This window comes from Notamacropus eugenii, chromosome 1 (genome assembly GCF_028372415.1).
Source record: "Notamacropus eugenii isolate mMacEug1 chromosome 1, mMacEug1.pri_v2, whole genome shotgun sequence".
Classification (NCBI taxonomy): domain Eukaryota; kingdom Metazoa; phylum Chordata; class Mammalia; order Diprotodontia; family Macropodidae; genus Notamacropus; species Notamacropus eugenii.
The window spans coordinates 315,281,857-315,303,505 of NC_092872.1; the positions used below are offsets into that span (position 1 = coordinate 315,281,857).

Sequence of the window (21,649 nt, forward strand, 5' to 3'; positions counted from 1 at the left end):
CTACTGACAAGGAAAAAGTGTCAAGCTACAAGTGTCAAACTGTCTATGTAGTTACTGTGTAGTGCCATGTGCAAATGTTTAATATGTGGTTCTGTACATTTGCTTTTCTCCTCAGACATACTTTCTCCCTTGGCAAACTAATCTTCTCCTCTACCTTCATCTATTAAGTTTTTCTGATGACTTGAATCTTGATCTCCAGCCGGGACCTTTTTTTTTGAGCTTCAGACCCACATCTGGGGAGGAGATAAAGAAACTGGATATTTTTAGCCTGAAGGAACAAACTCTCAGAGAGGACATGATAGCTGTTGTCAAGCACTTGAAGGACTGTCATATGGAGAAGGAATTAAACTTGCTTTATTTGGCCCCACAGGGAAGAACCAGGATCAATGGGTGGGAGTTGCAAAGAAGCAGATTTTGACTTGATGGAAGGAAAAACTTCCTAACAATTAGAGTTGTCTAAAAGTGGAACAGGATGCTAGAAGGTCTTCAAGTAGAGGCTTAACAATTTTTTGGAAAGACCACTAGCACTGGGGGTACCTTCCCCCATTGCATATCCCTTTTGTCTCCTCACCAACTCACCATAGACAGCCAGGGGACAAGGCAAGCATTTTACCACTAGAGGCATACTACTCCCAATTCTGATTTGATTGTACACAAGGTTTGGATGAGATCTAAGTCAATAACTCTATTCCTTCTTATGAGATAAAAGATCGGCACATCTTATAATTTTCCCTGAAGTCACCTAGTACTGATGTAACCAAAAGATGACTGGATTCTTTAGGATTTCTGGGTCTTCCATTTGTTGAGCAGCTGAACTCACTTTTACCTGCTTCAACTGGAGGTTGAGTTCCTTCAAAGAATGGGCTTAACATCCAGCTTTTATTATTTGGATCAGCCGCACTATACGCAGTACTTGGCACATAGTAACTTTAGAGAGGAGTAAATGCTTATTCATTTATTTATCTCTTCATCCATTCACCCATCTATGTACAGAAATGGACCAGATAGCCATCAAAGTCCCCTCCAACTCTAAAATTTAGTGGGTCCTTTAATCTTTTTGAGGGGGCACTTCCAACTACAAGTCCCAGCATTACCCCAAGTTTAATAATCCAAATGTGAGTTTATTATCTTTCCCCCTAGACTTGGTTCAGTTTTCTCACTTCACTATTTCTATTATCAGCACAATGACTACAACAGAGAAATGGAGTCAAGTAGCTGAGGTAACTGGTAAAAACTCAGGCAGTGTGAAACCAATCAGCGCCAGGGATCTATAGCCCTGAGAGGCAAGATCAGAAATACAACTGATCCTGTGACCCCTTTAACAAACAGGCATAGTCAATTGATTTACCTGGATTCCACATGTTTCTCCCTTATAAGGTCCCCACCCTAAATTAAAGGTCAGTGACACGCAGTAGTCTATCCTCAAGTCACGGTGGAATTTCCTTGAAACAGTGATATACAGTAGTATCTATCCCTCTGTTCTGTGTCCAAATCATTTGGAAAAGATACAAACAGTGGGCTGCAATAGAATCTCAGAACTAAAAGGAACCTTAGAGGCCACCTAAGGAATTCCAGAACTCTAGCCCAGAGGCCAGGCTATTCTGATTGATGCTCACCCTAGAGTTGACCCTGCTTTCACCACAGTCATTTTCTGACGTTCCACCCCTCTTGCTCTATTATTGCTCCTGGAAAGGCCAAGTAAAATGAGTGACTTACTTTTCCATTCACTATCCTTGTGACTTTCACAGACAAAAATATTCTTTCCTGGCCAACACTCTCTCTATAACAATACACATTCTTTGCGACCAGGTACTATTTCATTTTGTATTGGTATCCTCAGCACTTAATACATTTAATAACTTTAAGCTTCACTAACACTTTGGGGACACCTTGTATAAACCAATGAGCATATACAAAATATATGATTGATTATTGTTCTTTGTGCTCAAAGAGGACAAAAATGACATCACTATGTCAGGGTCATGGTACAGATAGTATATCCAACAATGGCTGATCAGACCAATACAATCTCGGAAGGCTCTACCACAAATCAGTCTATGAACATCTGGAGTGGAGATATCTCTAAATTTACACATCTCATGTTTCTCATGAGCTACTACAATTCTGCTTTGCTCATAGAGCACAGTACCTTCTCTTTGATGCAGGCACAAATGCTGGGTGGTCCTGTGCCAGTATCTTCCATAGTTCTTCAGAGACCCTGAAAGTGTCCTTGAATAGCTCCTTCTGACATCCATGTGAGCCTTGCCTTACGTGAGGTTCTCCGTAAAATAGTCTTGCCATTCGAACAAGATGGATAGCCCATCAGAGTTAAGTTCTCTGAAGTAGAGTTTGAACACTTGGTAGTTCAGCTTGAGAAAGGACTTCAGTGTCTAGTACCTTATCATGCTAAGTGATCTTCAGGATCTTCCTAAGACAGTTCAAATGGAATCAGTTTCATTTCTTGGCTTGGTGCTAGCATACTGTCCAGTTTTCACAGGCATATAACAAGATCAGCATAAGGGCTCTGTAGACCTGCAGTTTGGGAGGCAGAATAATATCTCTTCTCCCCACACTTTCTTTCAGAGCCTGCCAAATACTGACCTAGCTCTGGCAATGTGTGTGGTACATCCCTGGAAAGTATAATGCCAAGATAAGTGAACTTATGCATAGCATTCAACATTTGTCCATTTGCTGTAACTGATAGTTCCACATATAGGATGGTGTGGTGTGAAGGACCTCTGTTTTCTTGGTATTAATTGTCTGCTGAAACTTAGTACAAGAGAACTGATTCATACTATGTTGCATCTCAACCTCAGAGGCTTTATTGAGTGCAAAATCATCTACTAACAGAAAGTCGTGGACCAAATCTCCCTCTGCTTTGAACTTTGCTTGTAGTCCTTTCAAGTTAAATAATTTACATCAGTGTAGTAGCTGACCTTGACACCACTGTCATCCTTGTTGAAAGCATCCGACAACATCCCTGAAAACAGCATTCTAAAAAAGCATGGGAGCAAGTACACAGCCCTGCTTCATTCCATGGATGACTGGGAAAGCACAAGGGCATTGTCCATTATCCAGAACCCATGCAAGCATACCATTGTGAAACTGATGTACAATAATGGTGAACTTCTCTAGGTAACCAAATTTTGCCATGATCTTCCATAAACCCTCATGACTGATGATATTAAAGGCCTTGGTCAGATCAGCATGTTGTTTACAGACATCTGTACACAGATATTTCTCTTGGAGTTGTCAGGAAACAAACACCATATCAACCATTCCTAGGCCCTTTCTGAAGCCACAATGACTCCAAAGTTGATGGCAAAATATATACTAAGTAGGTGGAAGGGAACCTTAGATGGGATGGCACTAAGTATATGTGGGGAACAGAAAGGTCTACTGGAGATGGTGACATTTAAGTTAAGTCTTGACAGAAGCTACAGATTCCAAGGGGCAATGGTAAAGAGGGAGAATTTCAGGCAGCAATTGCAGGGGCAATAGAGCTAGAGCATCCTGTTTGAGTAATGGCAAGTAGAATTATAGAATGCATGAAGTAAAATGTAAGAATATTAGAAAGTCTGGAAGGGGTCAACTTAAAAACTTTAAATAACAAAGGACTTCATGTTGTATTCTCTAGGTGATAGTCACTGGAAATTTTCTGAGTAGTGAGAAACTTGAAGCAGCGAGACTAAATAGGAGGCTATTTCAATAGTCCACGTAAGAAGTGATGAGGGCCTGAGCAGGGGTAGTGGTTGCATGAGTAAAGAGGAGGGGATGTATATCAGAGATGTTGTGAAGACAGAAGTGACAAGAATTGGCAGTAAAATGGATATTTGCGGTAAGTGAAGAATGAGAAGTCAAAGACGACAACTAGACTGTAAGCCTAGATGACTGAGAGGAATAACATGAAAAGTAGGGAAGAAGGGAGAGTTTGGAGGGAAAGGGATGAGTGCTGTTTTGGACACTGTGATCTTGAGATACCTAGAGAGCATCTAATTCAAGATGCCCAAGTAGCAAGTTAGCTATTTTAATACTGGAGATCAACAGAGCTAAGGATGGACACACAGATCAGAGAACCATCTGCACTGAGATGATAAAGGAACCCATGAAGGCTGATGAAATCACTGAAAGAATACAAACAGAGTGGAGGGTCCAGGACAGAGCCAAAAGGAACATACACAGTTAATGGGCATGATGTGGATGGAGAACAAGCTAAGAGGGACAGAGAACAGGTGTCCCCAAAGTCTGGAATATTATTCCTTCCCTTCTTTACCTGTTGAATTTTCAAACTCTTCTTTAAAGCTCAATTCAAATGCTTCCTCTTACACAAAAATCTTTCTAGATCTCCCTAAGTATAAAATGTCTTTCACTTCCATTCCAATCTTATACAGCATGTTATTTACTCTTAATATGCTGCATGTTATTTTATATGCATATAATATATATGTGTACATAATTCTGTGTACATACATAGTTTCATGAGGGAAGGGGATGTATGTTTCCCTGTAAACTTTTTATTTCTCCCAGCATTAGAGCTAGAGCTGGAAGAGACCTTAGAGGCCAATATAGTCTAACTCCTTCATTTTTCAAACTTAATAAATGATGTTGAATTGAACATATTTTTTAATGACACTGATAAACTATGAAAGAAAATTTGATCTTTAGCAGTGAAAATCTGACAAAATTAGAAATCTTATTGATCATCTATTCTAAATCCCTAAGTAATCATCTAAAATAAACTGTGGAATGGTTTGAATTATTTAAAAGTGATGTAAATAGGCCATTTAGATGGTGAAAATATGCCAAGAAGATTTAGAATATTATTAAGGACATGTGCCTTTAGTATGCTGTTCTTTATTATTCCATGCTTAAAAGCAAATTACTATAATTCTTCATATTTCCAGTGTACCTTTCAAAGCATTTCTAAGCACACTGCCAACATTCCCTCAGCCATCCAGAAAATTTATCTACAAATCTAGTAATATTATTATTTTACAGAAAAAATGAAGTCCAGTGAGATGTGCATTCTACCAACCTAGTCATGTAGTAAGTATAAAAGACAAAAAGTGAATTCCAAATTTATTTCCTACCCATGAATTCACATTTTCCCCTCTCTGAAGCTTCTTTAATTGTAGTGCCTTCCTTCTAGGATTTCTCTCCATTTCATCCTTTATGTATATTATTTATATATAGTTGTATGCATGCTGTCTCCCTTATTGTATTGTGAGTGCCTTAAAAGTAGGTTGGGGGGGTGGAGCCAAGATGGCGGAGTGAGAGCAACAACTCACCTAAGCTCTAAGACAAACTCCCTCCTTCAGATACCTCTAAAAAGGTAATCTGAACAAATTTTAGAGTAAAAAGAATACAATAGGAGACAGAATGTGGCAGATTTCCAACCCAGGACAGACTGGAAGGTCAACAGAAAGGATCTGATGCACGGGACTGTAGGAGTACAGAGCGCACAGGCTGTACCAGCACAGATCCTACCATAGCAAAGGCAAGCAGGAAGTCCTGGAAGTCTGAAGCAGCAGAAGTACAGATTCTCAAGCATATCATCTCAGGACGCGAATCCAGTGGAAGTGAATGAGAGACAACCGCAGAACTCCAGGTAATTGCAGCAGCTGCTCCTAAGACTATCAGCCCTCAGATTAAATGTCTGTAAGTCACCTACTTGAACTTCCAGGAGCCAAGATGGTGGAGAGATTGGTAAATGGTATCTTCCCTCCCCACCCCTACCCCTTGTTGACCTTGAAAAGCCCAGAGAATATTTCCCCAGGAAAAATCTTGGAACAGTGGGATCCGTTGAAGGGATAAACAGTCTCTTAGCCTATGGGGCTGGGAAAAATCGCAAAGCAGGGGGGAGTCCCTCTTGCTGAGGCTGAAGGGGACTAGTGCAAGACCAGAGCTATCAGAGACAGCCCCAGTGTATTGGGAGGAGATCCTGAGCTCCAGGGGGTGGAGTCCGCAATTGCCAATACCACGACCCCAGGCATGCCTCAGCACCCCAGTGGAATCAGGAAGACACTAGCAGAGAAGGGGTTCACCAACTGCTGAGCTTGCCTATGCTCTCACTCAGCAGAGGAGACCTCCTGTGGCTAGACCACCCCTCCCACACACTTACAGTAGCTAGCTCCAGGGTAACTCCAGGGAAACCCAGAAAGACTTCACCTGGCCTTTGCTTTGGCACACCAGCCAGCTCAGCACCAGATAAGCTACAGCATTTTAGCTTCTACCTGAAAGAACCAGAGGACACAACACACAAAGCCTCAAGTTCTAAGCAAAAAAACGGTGGGACAGAGCACCCTGTGCCCCAGAAGCAGAGATCCACTTTAAAAGTCAGTAAAAGGATGATCATCATGAGCAAGAAGCAAACCAGAAAAGAAAAGACCATAGAATCTTTCTATGGGGACAAGCACCAAAACATGAATACCAAAGAGCTCGGCATTGAGACTGGACTCCCATCATGAAAGTTCAGAAGGGAATATGAACTGGTTTCAAGCCCAAAGAGCATTCTTGGAAGAGCTCAAGAAAGAATTTAAAAACCAAATTAGAGAAGTAGAAGAAAAACTGGCCAATGATTTTAAAAATATGAAAAAAAGAATTCACTGAAGAGAACAGCTCCTTAAAAAAGAAATAGGAATAAATGGAAAAGGAGATGCAAAAGTTAACTGAAGGAAACAATCTATTAAAAATTAGAATTGGGAAAGTAGAAGCTAATGACTCTATGAGACATCAAGAATCAGTCAAACAGAATCTAAAGAATGAAAGTAGGTTTTTTGCTCTTGTTTGTGTACCCTGCACTTAGCACAGTGCTTGGCACTTAATAAATGTAGGCGCTTAATAAATGAAAATTGACCCACTGATCCACTAAATCTTGTCCTTGAAGAAGAAATGAGAAATGAATGTCTTTCCCTTTTTGTAGACATGGGAGCAACTAAGACATGATGCAGTGGTTTACACGATTGCCTGGAAGTCTAGAAAACATGAATTAAAATTTTAACTCTGACAGTACCTGTGTGACATTGGGCAAGTCACTTAACACTTCTAAGCCTTAGTTTCTTCATTTGTAAAATAGGGGGGTTGGATTAGATGGCTTTTAAGGTCCCTTCAGCTCTAAATCTATGATTCTACTATTCTCTGAGTATAGATAGAGCCCTGCACATAATAGTTTATGTATTGGTTAATTTTGCTGATTTATCTCTCTTTTTTTTCATTCTGTGTTACAAGGAAAGGTCACAGAAGACGGTTCAATTTGAAAACAAAACTAATTTAAAACCAAAAGATAGCACCTCATTGATTTTCAAAAAAGAATAAGAAGTTGCTATGAAGCTTTGGCTAGAGTTAATAAGACCACCTGGATGCAAACAGCATTCATTTTCTCCACTAGACCTTATTGAGCGGTCATCTCCAGTCATCCTAACGAATATCTGGTCACTGCATCCAGATGGCTCAGAAGAAGAAAGTGAGGTTGGTGACCTTGCACAGCCCTTCCTCACTCAAAACAAAGTCAAGTGTAAGTCATGTCATCATTTATCTGATGGCATGGTCTTCTTTGAAAATGAAGGAGGAACACAGACCTGAGAATAGACTGAGCTGCCTGAATGGGAACCCAGCCAGTTGTGTAAATCAACTCTCTTCTCCGTGCTCCCCCTTCATCCTCCTCTCCAAAGGAAGGTAAATTTGGATGGTCAGAGGTTGCTCAGTTAACATGGGTTTTATGAGCCAGATTCCTTCCTTCCTTCCCTCCCTCCCTCCCTCTCTTCCTTCCTTACTTCCCAAAATCTTAAACCCAGTGCACTCTGAAGCCTATACATTGCACAATAGGTACCTGCCCAAACTCCACTTGAGGGTTTCAGAGTGATTATCAAGAGTAACTGTTGCTTGCTCTTTCCCTCTCAGTTGGATTTATAATTTTTTCTTTCTTTTGCTCATTAAAGGGGCTATTCCCTGTTTACTTCTTCAAGAGGTCTATTCACTGAATGGGCATTACCTCACTCTAAGTGAGTACCTGAAAAGGCCAAGGTCTCCCATTGCATCCTGGGCCATCTCTAGTCATCCTGATGAATATCTGGTCACTGGATCCAGATGGCCCAGGAAGGGAAAGTGAGGCTGATGACCTTGCATAGCCCTCCCTCACTCAAAGCAAAGTCAGGTGCAAATCACGTCATCATTTCTCTGATGTCATGGTATTCTTTGAAAATGAAGGACAAACACAGATTTTATTGAGGAAAAGAATTATGGTTCACATTTGACTCCTTAACATAATTAATACAACTTCTGATATTTGGAATATCTCTGATACTTCCTTATCCTTTTAGTATTAATATTTAGCATTGTTGCTTGCTTGTCCTTTTACAACTCCATTGCCTAATGCTCTAATACTTTAAATGATACTACTGGACTTTAATAATCTAAATTGTGTAAATGGCAAATACGCAAAGATATTTCATTTATTTCACAATTCAAGTCAATTCACAGAATCAAAAAAATTTTAGCATTATAGGAGACCTTAGACCTCTGGTCTAAGCCATACCCCAAAAGGAATTCATAACTTTATCTATTATGACCCACCAGACAGACAAATCAGGTGGTCTACCCTCTACTTAAAGAACTCTAAAAAAAAGGAGGCTAAGCATGAGCTGAGGAAGCCCATTCTACTTTTGGACACCTTTGATTGTTAAAAAGATTTTCCTGACAACAAGCCTAAATGGGCCTCTTTGTAAATTCCTGGTTCACTTCTCTATGACTAAACCAGATAAATCTAATCTCTTTTCCATATGACAATGTTTCAAATGTCTGAAGACATTTATCATGACCACACTAGATTTTCTCTTCTCCAGTTTGAACATCTTCAGTTCCCTCATTTGACATGGACACAAGGCCCGTCACCATTCTAGTTGCCCCAAAGTTTAGTAATGACTTTCTTTAACCAGGGCACCACCAACTGAACAGAATCTACCAGATGGGGTCTGATCAGGGCTGGGCACAGTGGAACTATCATTCTCCTTATTCCTGGTGACTATCCATTCTTAATTCTGCCCAAGTTCACATCTGCATTTTTGAATGCTGCTGAATACTTTCACTGAGCTTGCAGTCCACTAAAAACTCATCTATTTTTTTTTTTTTTGCAGACAAATTATTGTCTAACTATGACCTGGCATCCTATACTTATGAAGTTAATTTTCTTGAAATGAAGTGCAAGACTTTCCATTTATCCTCAATGAATTTCATCTTATTAGATTCAGCTCAATGCTCTAGTCTTTAAAGATCCTTTTGGATTCTGTTTCTGTCATCCAGTGTTATTAGCTATCCTTTGCATCTGTGATATATGCAAATATGATGAGCATCCCAACTACATCTTTATCAAAGATACTGGTAAAAATTTTAAAACAGTATAGAATCAGAGAGATTTCTGGGACACTATACTGAAGATCATCTACCAAGGTGACCTTAAATTATTGATTCATCTTTTGAATATAGCCATTCAACTAACTAATGTGGAATCTGTCTAACTGTTCAATTACCTGCTCAACAGTTTTTTAAAATCTCTCTTAAAAAAGAAAGGCATTAGGTAATTTATATATTCTCTTATCTGCTAGCGGGGGAGGGGGTGCTGGTGGTACAGTGGATAGAGGGTTGGGCCTGGAGTCAAGAAGATTTGCATTCAAATCTATCGTGAGATTCTTGGTGTGTGACCCTGAGGAAGTCATTTAACCTGTTTCTGTTTCCTCAACTGTAAAATGGGGATAATAACACCACCTACTTCCAAAGGTTGTTGTGAAGATCAAATGAGGTAATATCTGTGAAAAGTGCTTAGCACACTGCTCAGAACAGAGTAGGTGCTATGTAAATGCTACAGAAATTTCCTTCCCCTCTTATTAAATACTGTGTTAAAACAGAAGCAAATGACAGATGGGCAAAGAGAGATAGAAACCTATCCCTACATAGGTGGATACTGGACTTCTAGGTACTGTCTAGGGTCCTGAAGAGTAACAATGAAATGGTCCTTGCCCTCCAGGGACCTATATTTTACTGGAGGAATTTAACACACACAACTATAATATAGAGTAAATTAAGCAGAGAACAATAATAACTAAGGGAGAATATTAAATATTTGATACTTGAGAAGCCTTGAAGAAGTAGAGACGTGAGAGTGCATTCTATGCACAGGGAAAAAAGATTTATACAAATCCATGGAGGTAAAAAGATAAGACTGCCAAGACTACAAAATAACTGATAGTTCACTTTGGCTAGAACACAGTTTGTAAAGGGAGAATGTGAGCCCCAAAGCAAACTTCATACAAAGACATATTAAGGAACTGTGAGAAGAATCTTTCCAATTCCTTTCTAGAGAGTCATAAAATGAATTTCAAATCGAAGCAATCAGTGGCTTTGTTAGTTTGTATGTATTTGTTTGCTTGTTATCTAGCTCATCAGATTGTGAGCTCTTGGAGGTAAGGTCTTTTTCTTCTGTGCTTATCCCATAGAGCACAGGGCATGGTACTAGGCAGGTACTAGGTACTAGGTATTAGGCAGGTGCCTAATTAATGTTTATTGACTCAAGGTATCCCCTAGAACAAAAAAGTATCTATCTAGTATCTAGGAATGAAATCTTTAGTCAAGACTATTTTTATCCTAACGACTACAATTGTATTTTAAATAGAAGACAGAGTTTCTATTCCCAAGAAATTTGTAAACTCTAGCAGGAAAAACACGCCATGCATGTGCAAAATAACTGAAAGAAAAATATTTTTCTAGAGAAGCTTTTTCTCTAAGATTTCTATCCCCTTAAAGATAGAATTCTTTTTAGTACATAAAAAGGCATACACTGAAAGTACTTTTGAAAAAAATATTTTCCCCAGCATAAAAGTTTTCTTTATAGAAAACTCTCTTTTTTCAATATACAAAAATGGTTCATGCTGAAAACTGAATAAAATAAGGATTTGTGGAAGGTCAATGATAAGACTGAAATTAAAAGTAAAGAAAATAAGGTTACATTTGCTACAGCAATTTAAAGGGTTTAAAAAAAAACTTCTAGATTAAAATCCTCAAAGGGATTTATAAGTGAAACTCTCTAATATGAAACAATAATCATCAGCAATCATATGTAAGAATTAGCACTAGAGTTAAGAACATTTGGCCACTTAAAATCAGCGAGGAAAAAAACACTGAAACTAACTGAAGCAGGTGGTAGGCACATGTTACAGTAAAAGGTTGGGGGTGGGGATTAGACTGTGACCAGATCATAGCTTAAAGATAACATTTTTATGGGATAAAATGTAATGAACATGTGGAAATGGAAATGCTTAGAAAATAGAGCTATTTCCATTTTAAATGAGGATGATGGTTCTGCACCACCAGCTGTTTAGAGTTCATTGAATAAGTATCTAGTTGATAAGGGATAATTACCTCTTCCCTATAGGAGGTGAAGTGTTTCTCATTCTACAGACACCTCTGATGAACGGCCATGAGAAAAAGAAAACAAAACTGCATGTCAAGATCAGTTTGGTTCTTAATGGTCTCCTTAAAAACTTGATTTTCCATCTTTCCTAGTTTAACTGTAGGAAAATTTGTACCCTGAAACATACACTAACATCAGGGTATCATTTTGGTTTAACTTTCCTCAATCTCAGAAAGTAAACAAAAGATCACTGCCCAACATTACTACTCAGTCTATGGCAGTAGGAGTTCAAAAAGGGAGGGAAGGGAGATTACATTATCAATATAACTTTAATCTAGTTATTCTTTTTAGTTATTAAAGCTCTCTGTATGAGAAAACAACACAGTTAGAATCAGATATTTGATTAAGAAAAATGTAATAAATCAATCCCCCTATATGCGTTGTCTCCTCTTATTAGAATATAAACTCCTTGAGGGCAAGGGCTCTTTCTGTTTTTAATTTGTATCTCCAGTGCTTCATTTATTCATTAGTCAATAGTGATTCCTGTTTTTGTAAATATATTAAGCTAAAATGTTTACTTTTACAACCTCTTTTAGTGCAGTTGTCCTTCTTCTTCATTCAAGCTTACTGCCCAGCCTAACCTTACCTGAAGATATGTTATTCTCCTCTGGACCAGCTCTGTCAGATCTTTGGCTTCTTTTTCTCGCCAATCACCTGCTCCATCTGCTTGACTGAGGTAGTACAGATCTGTCATTATTGACCTATAAAAAGAAGGCAACAATAGATATCTAAATCAAAGACATCAGATCAAAAATCTAGGTAAGAGTGATAAATAGAACAAGAGTTTCCAATTACACAAATAAACTGAACACCTTATAGTGACTAATATTTATTACATTTTTCACTGAGATTATAGGATCATGTAATTGGCTTCTAATATCCACATTTGTATCTAATGAATTCTTAATATTGAGGCAAACATGTGTCCTGGGTATAGGAAGCAGTCTCTTTGTAGACCTTATCCTATTTTAAAAGAGACACAAAAATATTTTGATTAATAGATGAATCTTCAAATACAATCTATTTTTATATTCTAAAGGCATCTTTTCTAGCTTTTGCACCTCTATTCTCATATTTACTCATCATGAGGAGCTGGAAAAATATGAAAAAGTAAAAGTTCTACCATGAATCATGTGTTGGTCCAATGTAATGTACTGACTTCGATGCACTTGCCAAGACTGTGTTAGACTATATACAAAATCACTGGACAGAAGGCCAGAGAAAACTAAAGACTAGCAAGACAGCAAAGTTAGATGTTGAATTTTCATAATGAATTTGTTATATACTTTAAAAATAACCAGTACTCAACAGAGATCTGTAGTATCATGCATAACGGGGACTGGCCAAATAGCACAGTCTCTATGAGCATGTATAGAGTGCCTCTGAACAATTCCCCACATGGAAGATGTGGAGGATCCTGCTTCTGGGGATGGTCATAATGACATGTGATGGAAGTGTCTTTGAGAGATCTGGATCATGAGAAGATTTCTGTTACTGGTTCTAGTCTACCAACCAAGTAACAAGGAGAAGATTCTCAGATGAACTCTAGCTATACAGGTGGAACAAGAGGGGAGACAGACATTCAAAAAACATTGTTCAACTCAGTTTCATCCTCTTCATGTAACTTCTTTCAGGCTGATGGCATTCTAGCAAGGAACTCTGTTTTAAAGGAAGAGATATAGCCTTTCCCATTTGAGAGAGAGCCATAAGACCTTGGTACTTTTGTCTTAGATGAAGAAGGCTAAAAATGACTACAACCTTGTGACCTTCCAAAGATCAGGAAAGTGAGCCACCTGAGGTCCAAGAGTCTAGGAATGGAGTCCACAAGTGGTTTTTCAACCAGCAAACTATGGATGCCCTGAGGAGCAAGAAACAGCAACCTTTGGGACTCAGCCCTGTTGAGAAGCTGAGACAAGAGCTCATCTGGCAGAGATGTTGCCTTTGGAAATAAACTTGGTGGGACCAATACCATGTAGAAGCTGCATTAAGCCTGATCCCACTCTTCTCCAAAGACCAAAGTGAATAATGGAGAGTGAACCCCTGAGGTGCTGGGGGGGAAATGTATGCATCTAGATTCTTATAAGAAAATATCTCTTCATAAATGCTAAAGTATGTTAACTGATTAAATGGAACTGGGGTACTAGTCATTAGCAGTTAACAGTGGAAGAGCTAGGAAGGACCACACCAGAATGGAGGCTCAAGCCAACAGCATTAGAAAGAAACACCCTAACCTCTCAGTGATGCCCTGAGGAGGCAATGATGCCAGCCTTGCTTTGGGAAAATGAGGTAAAAGATTTACTTACTACACATGGAGCTTTTTCTGGAAATACCCATTTTATTTGGTATTTATTAAGCTTAGAATATATATATGTAATTTAAAAGGCAGAAAGAATTCCAAGAAATAAACCAGGGTAACAGGCTTAAAGTAAGGGGCAGCTAGGTGGTAGAGTAGATAGAGTGCTGGGCTTGAAAACAGGAAGACTTAGCTTTATGAATTCAAGTCTGGTCTCAGACACTCCTAACTGTGTGATCCTGGACATGTCACATAAACCTGTTTGTCTTAGTTCTCCATCTATAAAATGAGCTGGTGAAGGAAATGGCAATCCACTCCAGTAGCCTTGCCAAAAAAAAAACCAATGAAGTCACAAAATGTTGGATACAACTGAAATGAATAAATAACAACAAAAACAGACTCATAGGTAAGCTTCCCTCTTCTTTGGGTAAGTCTTTCCTCTCTCTTCATGCCTGGAGAACAAAGGCATATATTTCTGGATAATAACAAACTTGCTATTCCCTACGCAGAATACTCCATCTCCCATCCCTATAGCTTGGCAGTGACTGTTCCTCGTGACTAGAATCTTTTCTCTCACATCCTTTGATTCTTGACATCCCTGGGTTCTCTCAAGATTTAAAACAATGTGACCTGCAGGTGGGTTTCCTGTCCTGATACCTACTTAAGCCTTCCCCCCAATGTTACCTTCTTCCTGTTCCCTATTATATGTTGTTTCCAGCATTTGTAGGTAAGCTCTCTCCTAGAGAGCTTACCTACAAATGTGCTTTTGCCTTTCTTTGTATCCTTAGGGCTTAGTACTGTGTCTGGCACACAGTAAAAGCTTAATAAATATTTGTTGATTGGATGACATAAGCAGGGATGGAAACTATGAAAAAGAGACTGATGTAATGAACTGTGCATGGACCTGGAAAGATTCCTGTGCCTCCATGTATTCTCAGAGAGAGAGAGAGAGAGTCATGTGCCTTAAGGAGTTGGTACCAAATGGAGATGGTGATAATGGTAATTGGTATGCAATGAGGAGGTTGGCACCTATGAATATTATTGTCCTTGCTGGTACTAAAGAGATCAATGTGACAGGAAACCATGGAATAACAAGACAAAAGGCCACCAAAGAAAGGAGAAAACCTATAGACCTTGCCTTTGTTGTACTAGAGATTCATGTAGTGGGCATGTTAGTGAGAACTTAGCATAACAGAAAGGGTTCTGAATTTTGAATCAGAAGAGATGGATTTTTTTGATAAGTACTAGGTTTTGCCATCTACTACTAACTGTGTTAACTTTGAACAACTCATCAAACCTGTCTGGGTCTAAGTGTTCACATCTGTAAAATGAAGGGATTAGACTACTTGTAATTGATGACCCTCAAAATATTCAGTCCTGGGGGAAAAAAGGACCCACCAGAAGAGAGAGAAGGCTTAATTGTCCTCTTAAAAGGGAAAAAGGGTTTCTGATGATTAAAGTATTCAAGTACAAACCTGTTTTGTATTTTTGGAGGGTTAAGATAAAATTTGTCCTATATTCAACAACTTGTTAGAATGAGTGGTTCAGGAAAGCTGGAGACCCTTGGGAAAGCAAAAGAAATCAAATGCTAATTTTCCTAGGGTTTTCCTAACTTAGGGGAAAGGAGGTAAACCAGCATTTTATCTGATTCTGATTTGTGAAAGACTTGGATCCAATTGACATACAGTATAACTTAGATTACAATAGTAACAAACTCTGAAGATGATTTTGGGTTGTCTTTTTTTCACTTATATTGAGCAAAATGGGTACATTAATAATGTTTTAAATAAAAAAGACAAAATAGCACACTAGGAAGAGTCAGAAAAGCCAGAAAGGGTCTCTGGAAAGCAGTCTTTTGCTATTTTTTCCTCTTCTCATAACCAACCTAACACCACCTTACCCCTTAAATCTCCAGTTACATGTTGGATGGCATCAACATTTGTAGCACAGATATTAAAGAGTTTTAATTTTTAAGATATATAGAAATCCCTACTGTATGTAAGGTACAGTCTAAGCACTGTGGATATAAAGATAATAGAATCACAGATCTAAAGATAAAAGGGACCTTAAAAGTTCACTGACACCAGTGGCATCAAACTCAAATAGAAATGGCAACCATTAATTGATAACATAAGAATTCTTGCAAGCTACACAATGACTTAGATTTAAAATGCAATATTCTCTGTATCTTACTGAGTTTTTATTTTGTTAAATATGTCCCAATTATATTTAAATCTGGATCAGGTGACATTTGAGAGTGTTGTGTGCCACATGCAGGCGTTAGGCCACGTTTGATACCTCTCACATTTTAGAAGGAAACTGAGGTCCACAGAGGTGATTTAATTTCCCCACAGTCAAGCAGTTGAACAGGGTGATACTATATCAAATGCTCTTTCTAAAACACTTTCAAAAAGCTTACAATCAAATGCAGGGTAGGGGAGTGAGGAAGATATGTACACCGGTTGCTTCAAGGTATGTGACTAGTTCAAAGAAGTTCAGGTAAAGTACTATCAGAAATGTGAAGAGGGAGAGATCACTTTCAACAAGGGAAGATAAAAAGGTAATATCTGAATTGGGCACTGAAATAAGGAAGAGAGGGATTTCAACAGGTGGAAATGAAAAGGGAGCCTCTTTTAGGGGTGTGTGTGTGTGTGTGTGTGTGTGTGTGTGTGTGTGTGTGTGTGTGTGTGTGTGTGTGTGTGTGTGTGTTCATCCTTCATTGCCGAAGAAGACCATGCCATCAGAGAAATAATGACATGACTTGCACTTGACTTTGTTTTGAGTGAGGGAGGGCTGTGTAGGTCACCAGCGTCTCTTCTCCTCCAGAGTCATCTGAATCTAGTGACCAGATATATTCATCAGGATGACTGAAGATGGCCCAGGATGAGGCAACTGGAGTTAAGTGACTTGCCCAAGGTCACACAGCTAGTAAGTGTCAAGTGTCTTGAGGTGAGATTTGAATTCATGTCCTCCTGACTCCTGTATTGGTGCTCTACCCACCGCACAACCTAGCTGCCTAGGTACAGGATACTATATAAGCAAAGGCAGAGGGAGAATAAAGGACGATGAAAACAAGGGATGAAAAATAGAGAGGAACGTTAGGAATATTACTGAGACAGCAATGTGATTGTATTGGAGATAGTCTGCAGGCAGGAAAACCAGATGAGGCTGTTACAAAAGTGCCTAACCTAAGCAGGTGAGAGATGCTGACAAGGCAGGATCAACAGGGATTGATAACTTATTGACTGAAGTATGTTGTGGGGAGAGATGAGTTTGTGGAGCAGCTAAGATTAGAAGCCCATTTGACTGAGAACATGAGAGTGCAATTTAAAGAAATAGAGAAATTAAGGGGAGGTTGGTTTTTGGAAGAGAAGTTCTGTATTAGTACAGAATCTAGCTTTAGACGTGAAAGAGAGGAATCTAAGTTTCTTACAGGTAGTTTGAAATACAGGAGAGGAGATTTAGAGAAAAGTTTAGGTAGAGAAAGACATTTGGGAGTCATCTAGAGATGACCAAATATGTCATGAGAGATATTTGAAGCTGTAAGAGTTGAAATCGAGAGAGGGTGTATTGCTTAAAAAAAAGAAAGTTTAAGTCAGAACACAATATCACTGGGATGTGGAAGAAGGTGAAGAAGACAGCAGAGGAGACAGAAAAGTCATGAGAGATGTAGAAAGAGAACCATGAAAGGAAAAGTATCGAGAAGAAAGGGGTGATCCCCAAGGTCAAATGTCATAGAGATCAAGAAGGATGACTGTAGTGGGAGGGGGGAGTGGATTACAAAGACCTTGGAGACAGTGATTTTGTTCTTGTTTATCCTTCATTCTACAAGAGTACCATGACATCATGAAGGTGATTCATGACTTGCAAGTGAATTGGATTTTCTCCTACTGAGTCATTTGGGTCCAGTGGCAAGATATAGATCAGGATGATTGGAGATGGCCCCAATGAAAGAAAGAGTTGTTTTTAGTAGATTAGTGAAGACAAAGAAACAGGATTATATGATTACAAAAAATTATGTCAGTAAACTAGAATATTCTTTTTAGAATTTTAAAGGGGAGAATATATGAGAATAGCTTGATGGAGTAAGCTGGGTCATGGGGAGGATATTTTCTTTTTGTTCTTAGGATTTTTATGTAAGATTTTATTTTCCCCCATTTACATGTTAATACAATTTAATTTTTTTTTAAGTTTTGAGTTCCAAATTTTATTCTTCCCTTCTTCTCTCTTTTCCTCACTCCCTGAGATGGTAAATAACCCAATATAGTATATACTGTGCAATCACGTAAAACATTTCCATATTAGTCATATTTTTAGCACAGATGTCTGTGAGATGAGTGAAGGGCAACACCAGAGAGAGAGAAATTGCAAACATATAAGAGAGGATGATGGATAAAGCAAGATCACCATGGAGATAAAGGGGTTGGAATCCCTGGATTCTCCATATGACACATCTATGGAAATTTAGAATTACTGCCACTATTTCTATGAGATAGAAACACAGATTTAGATTTGGAAAAGACATTGCAGGCCACTGAGTCTAACTCTCCTCCCAACTAAGGTTAAGTGACTTCTTGAGGGTCTCAAAGTCAGTAAGTGTCTGAGGCAGGATATTAAGTCAGTTCCTTCCTAACTCTAAAGGCTAGCACTTTACCTGCTTTATCATCTAGTTTTCATTCTTTCACTCTCATAATCAGTAGAGATAATATTCAAAGGGCCAGGATAAAGAAAGCAACAAGGTCTGAATAAGAAGAAATAACGCAATGGTCAAGAGACCTAATATTTCTCTCTGTCTTTCTCGATCTCTGTCTCTGTCTCTCTCTCTCTCACACACACACATACTGCCACACAGGTCATTAAAAGTACTTTCCTTTTCCACAAAGAGCTTCCAATTAGGTTCTCTATGAGTTGAACTTTAATAGCACCTTTAAATTCCTATTCCCAACATAGTTAGATATGACCTACTATAAACATTTCCTAAGAGACGTAAAAAAATCCTATATATGGATATATAGATATCCATATCATATAGACATGACATATACTATATAACATGAGACAAATATGTAGCATATGATATGTATGATAGGTACACACTATAATACACACAAGATGTATTATATATATGTATATATACACATACACACACATGATTTTGTTCAGCTGTTTTCAGTCATGTCCAACTTTTCATGACCCCATTTGGGTTTTTCTTGGCAGAAATATTAGAGAGGTTTGCCATTTCCTTCTCCAGTTCATTTTATAGATGAGGAAAGTAAAGCAAACAGTGATTTACCCACGAAAGTGTATGAGACCAGACCTGAACTCAAGAATATTAGACTTCTCAACTCCAGGCCAGGCACACACACACATATATATACACTCACACACACACACACATATTTATGTCTACATATACATGCACATATGCACATGTAATTCATTCATTTATATAGTGCTTTAAGGTCTGCAAAGCACTTTAAACATATTAATTCATTTAATCCCCTCAATAACTCAAGGAGGTGAAGCTACGTAGAATTAACATTTTAACCTTGTGACTAAAAACATAAAAATGATTAGCTGTTAGGTGTTGTCACCATAACCTTATTTCCTATAACATCCATGGAGAAGGTCAACAAGAAGATAGTATACCAACAAAGACTTAGTATGCCTGAAACCCTACTTTTTTTTAAGCTGTAGAATAATTCATTTGAAAGCAATGGTCTCCTACTAAAGGGAACACTTTATAGTATTATTAATTTTTATTTTTTAAAGCAGTATGTTTCTCCCCAGATTCTACATTTACCTCTCAAGAGCTCAAAATGAACTATTATATTGATACATCAAATAAAACCATTACATTGTCCATAGCTAACACATAATGCCTTGTAACAGTCCCACTGAATAAAGCAATACCATTAATAATAAACACATGCACATTAAAAATCATTGCCATAGTTCAGAATACTCAGGCCAAGTTTTTACTGTGCATGCCTAAATTAACACTGGACTAACTCCATACCATGGCCTGACATAACAGAGTCGTTAGCAGGTGCTGCATTTTAAGCATCTGTTTAATGTGTTCACATTATTCACTAACAACAAACTTTAAAGGTTGCTTATTTCCATTTTCACCATCTATAAACAAAGTACCAGGGTGAAAAATACAATGATTAATCATATTTTTCTTACTTATTATTCTCTGTTAAGAATCTGTACATTTTCTGTTATATCACAGAATAATTTTAGTTAGAAAAGCAAAAAGCTTCAGTTTCCTGCTCTCCTGAGGAATTAAACAACCAAAGGAGACAGCGATGCGCATGTGAACATCTATCTGTAAGTTGTCTACATTTATCTGTACTTCATCTTCTCTAATTTGGTTCTCAACTCATTGTAATCTTTGCTTCTGATCTCAACACTCAGCTGAAATAGTTATCTAACTAGTCTTTAATATTAATACCTTCCTTCTGATTCTATCCCTAATGTATTCCGCATATATCCTGCTTGCATGTTGTTGTTTGCACACTGTCTCACGCATTAGGCAAGGAGCTCCTGAGAAGGCACTGTTCTTTTCCTTTTTTTGTATTTGCTGGTTTGACTCACTGATTCATTTCTTCATTCTCATCCTTCTTGACTTCTCTGCAATGTGACACTGTAGAACACTCTCTTCCTCCTGGATACTCTCTCCTCTCTGGAGAAAAACCTTTAGACTCTTCAGAGAATATAAACAATACCAAAAAACTCTACTGCCTAAATGTGTTAAAGTTTTATAAGAAGACCTCCAACACAATGGGTGAATACTCTGTGGATCAACTACAAAAGAATGTGATCAAGAATTAACCAAAATATCTATACTGATAAAGGGAAATGCACATCAGTGAGAGAACACCAATCCACTGACACACTGATTTACTATTAACAAAGCAATCTAAGCACTGAATTCAGTTCAAAGGAGCACATTTTATAGGGGTCATAGACAAGCTGAATTATAACCAGAAAAAGGTACAAAGGATAACAGAACTCAAAAGCATGTATTATAAATTAGTTGGATCAATTGTAAAAATGTTAGTCTGGGGAAGAGAAAACTTAAGACAATCATAAGACTAGGTGGAAATCACTTAAAGGGTTCTCAAGTAGAGGAAGGATCAAATGTGTGTTTGATTCCAGATCACCCTAACATAGTAGGGCCTATCTGTTCAAATGAACTCAACTAGAGTCAATAGGCAGTTGTAAGTGCACACATTTTATGGTTCAGCATAAAGAAAAAGTTCCTAATAATCACAAATGTCAAAAATCAGAAGTGGCTCTTCCTACAGGTGGTCAGTTCACTCTCACTAAAGGCCTTCAAACAGTAGGTAGATGACTACTTGTTAGGGATATCATAGATGGGATTCATTTTTTAGGTGAGGGTAGAAATACATGACCTACATGAAGTCCTCTTAAATGCTTAGGTCTATCGTCTATGATTCGACATGTGATCCTCACACCCTGCAAGGCAAGAATTTTTATTTATGGATGGATTAGAACAGCAAAGATGCAGACCTAAATTTCTAGTATGGAAATCTCCCCCTCTTTATATACATATTGACATAATTCCTATAGCATATAGTCTAAAGAAGATGCCTGGGGACAAAGACTTGAAAAGATAATAACTTGCCTACAATCATGTTTAGTTAGTCTATGTCACAAGCATAACTTGAACCCAGATCTTACTGATTCTAGCACTGGTCCTCTATCCACTATACTATATTGCCTCTTAAGGTAGCTAAGAAGGTATTATTACCCCACTTTACAGATACAAAAACGAAAGTTCATAAGTGATTAACCTAAATCTATTAAGTGGCAGAACCAGAACTGAAATGCTCAAATTCTTAATCCTAGTCCAGAGCTCATCTCGC

The 21,649-nt window shown here is 38.2% G+C and overlaps 1 protein-coding gene across 12 annotated transcripts in view; it reads right to left on the reverse strand.

The window, feature by feature from the left end:
* FUT8 (fucosyltransferase 8) overlaps positions 1-21,649 on the reverse strand; it is a 446,072-nt gene that overhangs the window by 111,688 nt on the left and 312,735 nt on the right. For all 12 annotated transcript variants that reach the window (XM_072629586.1, XM_072629585.1, XM_072629576.1 and 9 more), the window contains one exon: positions 12,048-12,162. In XM_072629586.1, the coding sequence (XP_072485687.1) occupies positions 12,048-12,162 (115 nt within the window). The remainder of the gene's footprint in view (positions 1-12,047; positions 12,163-21,649) is intronic.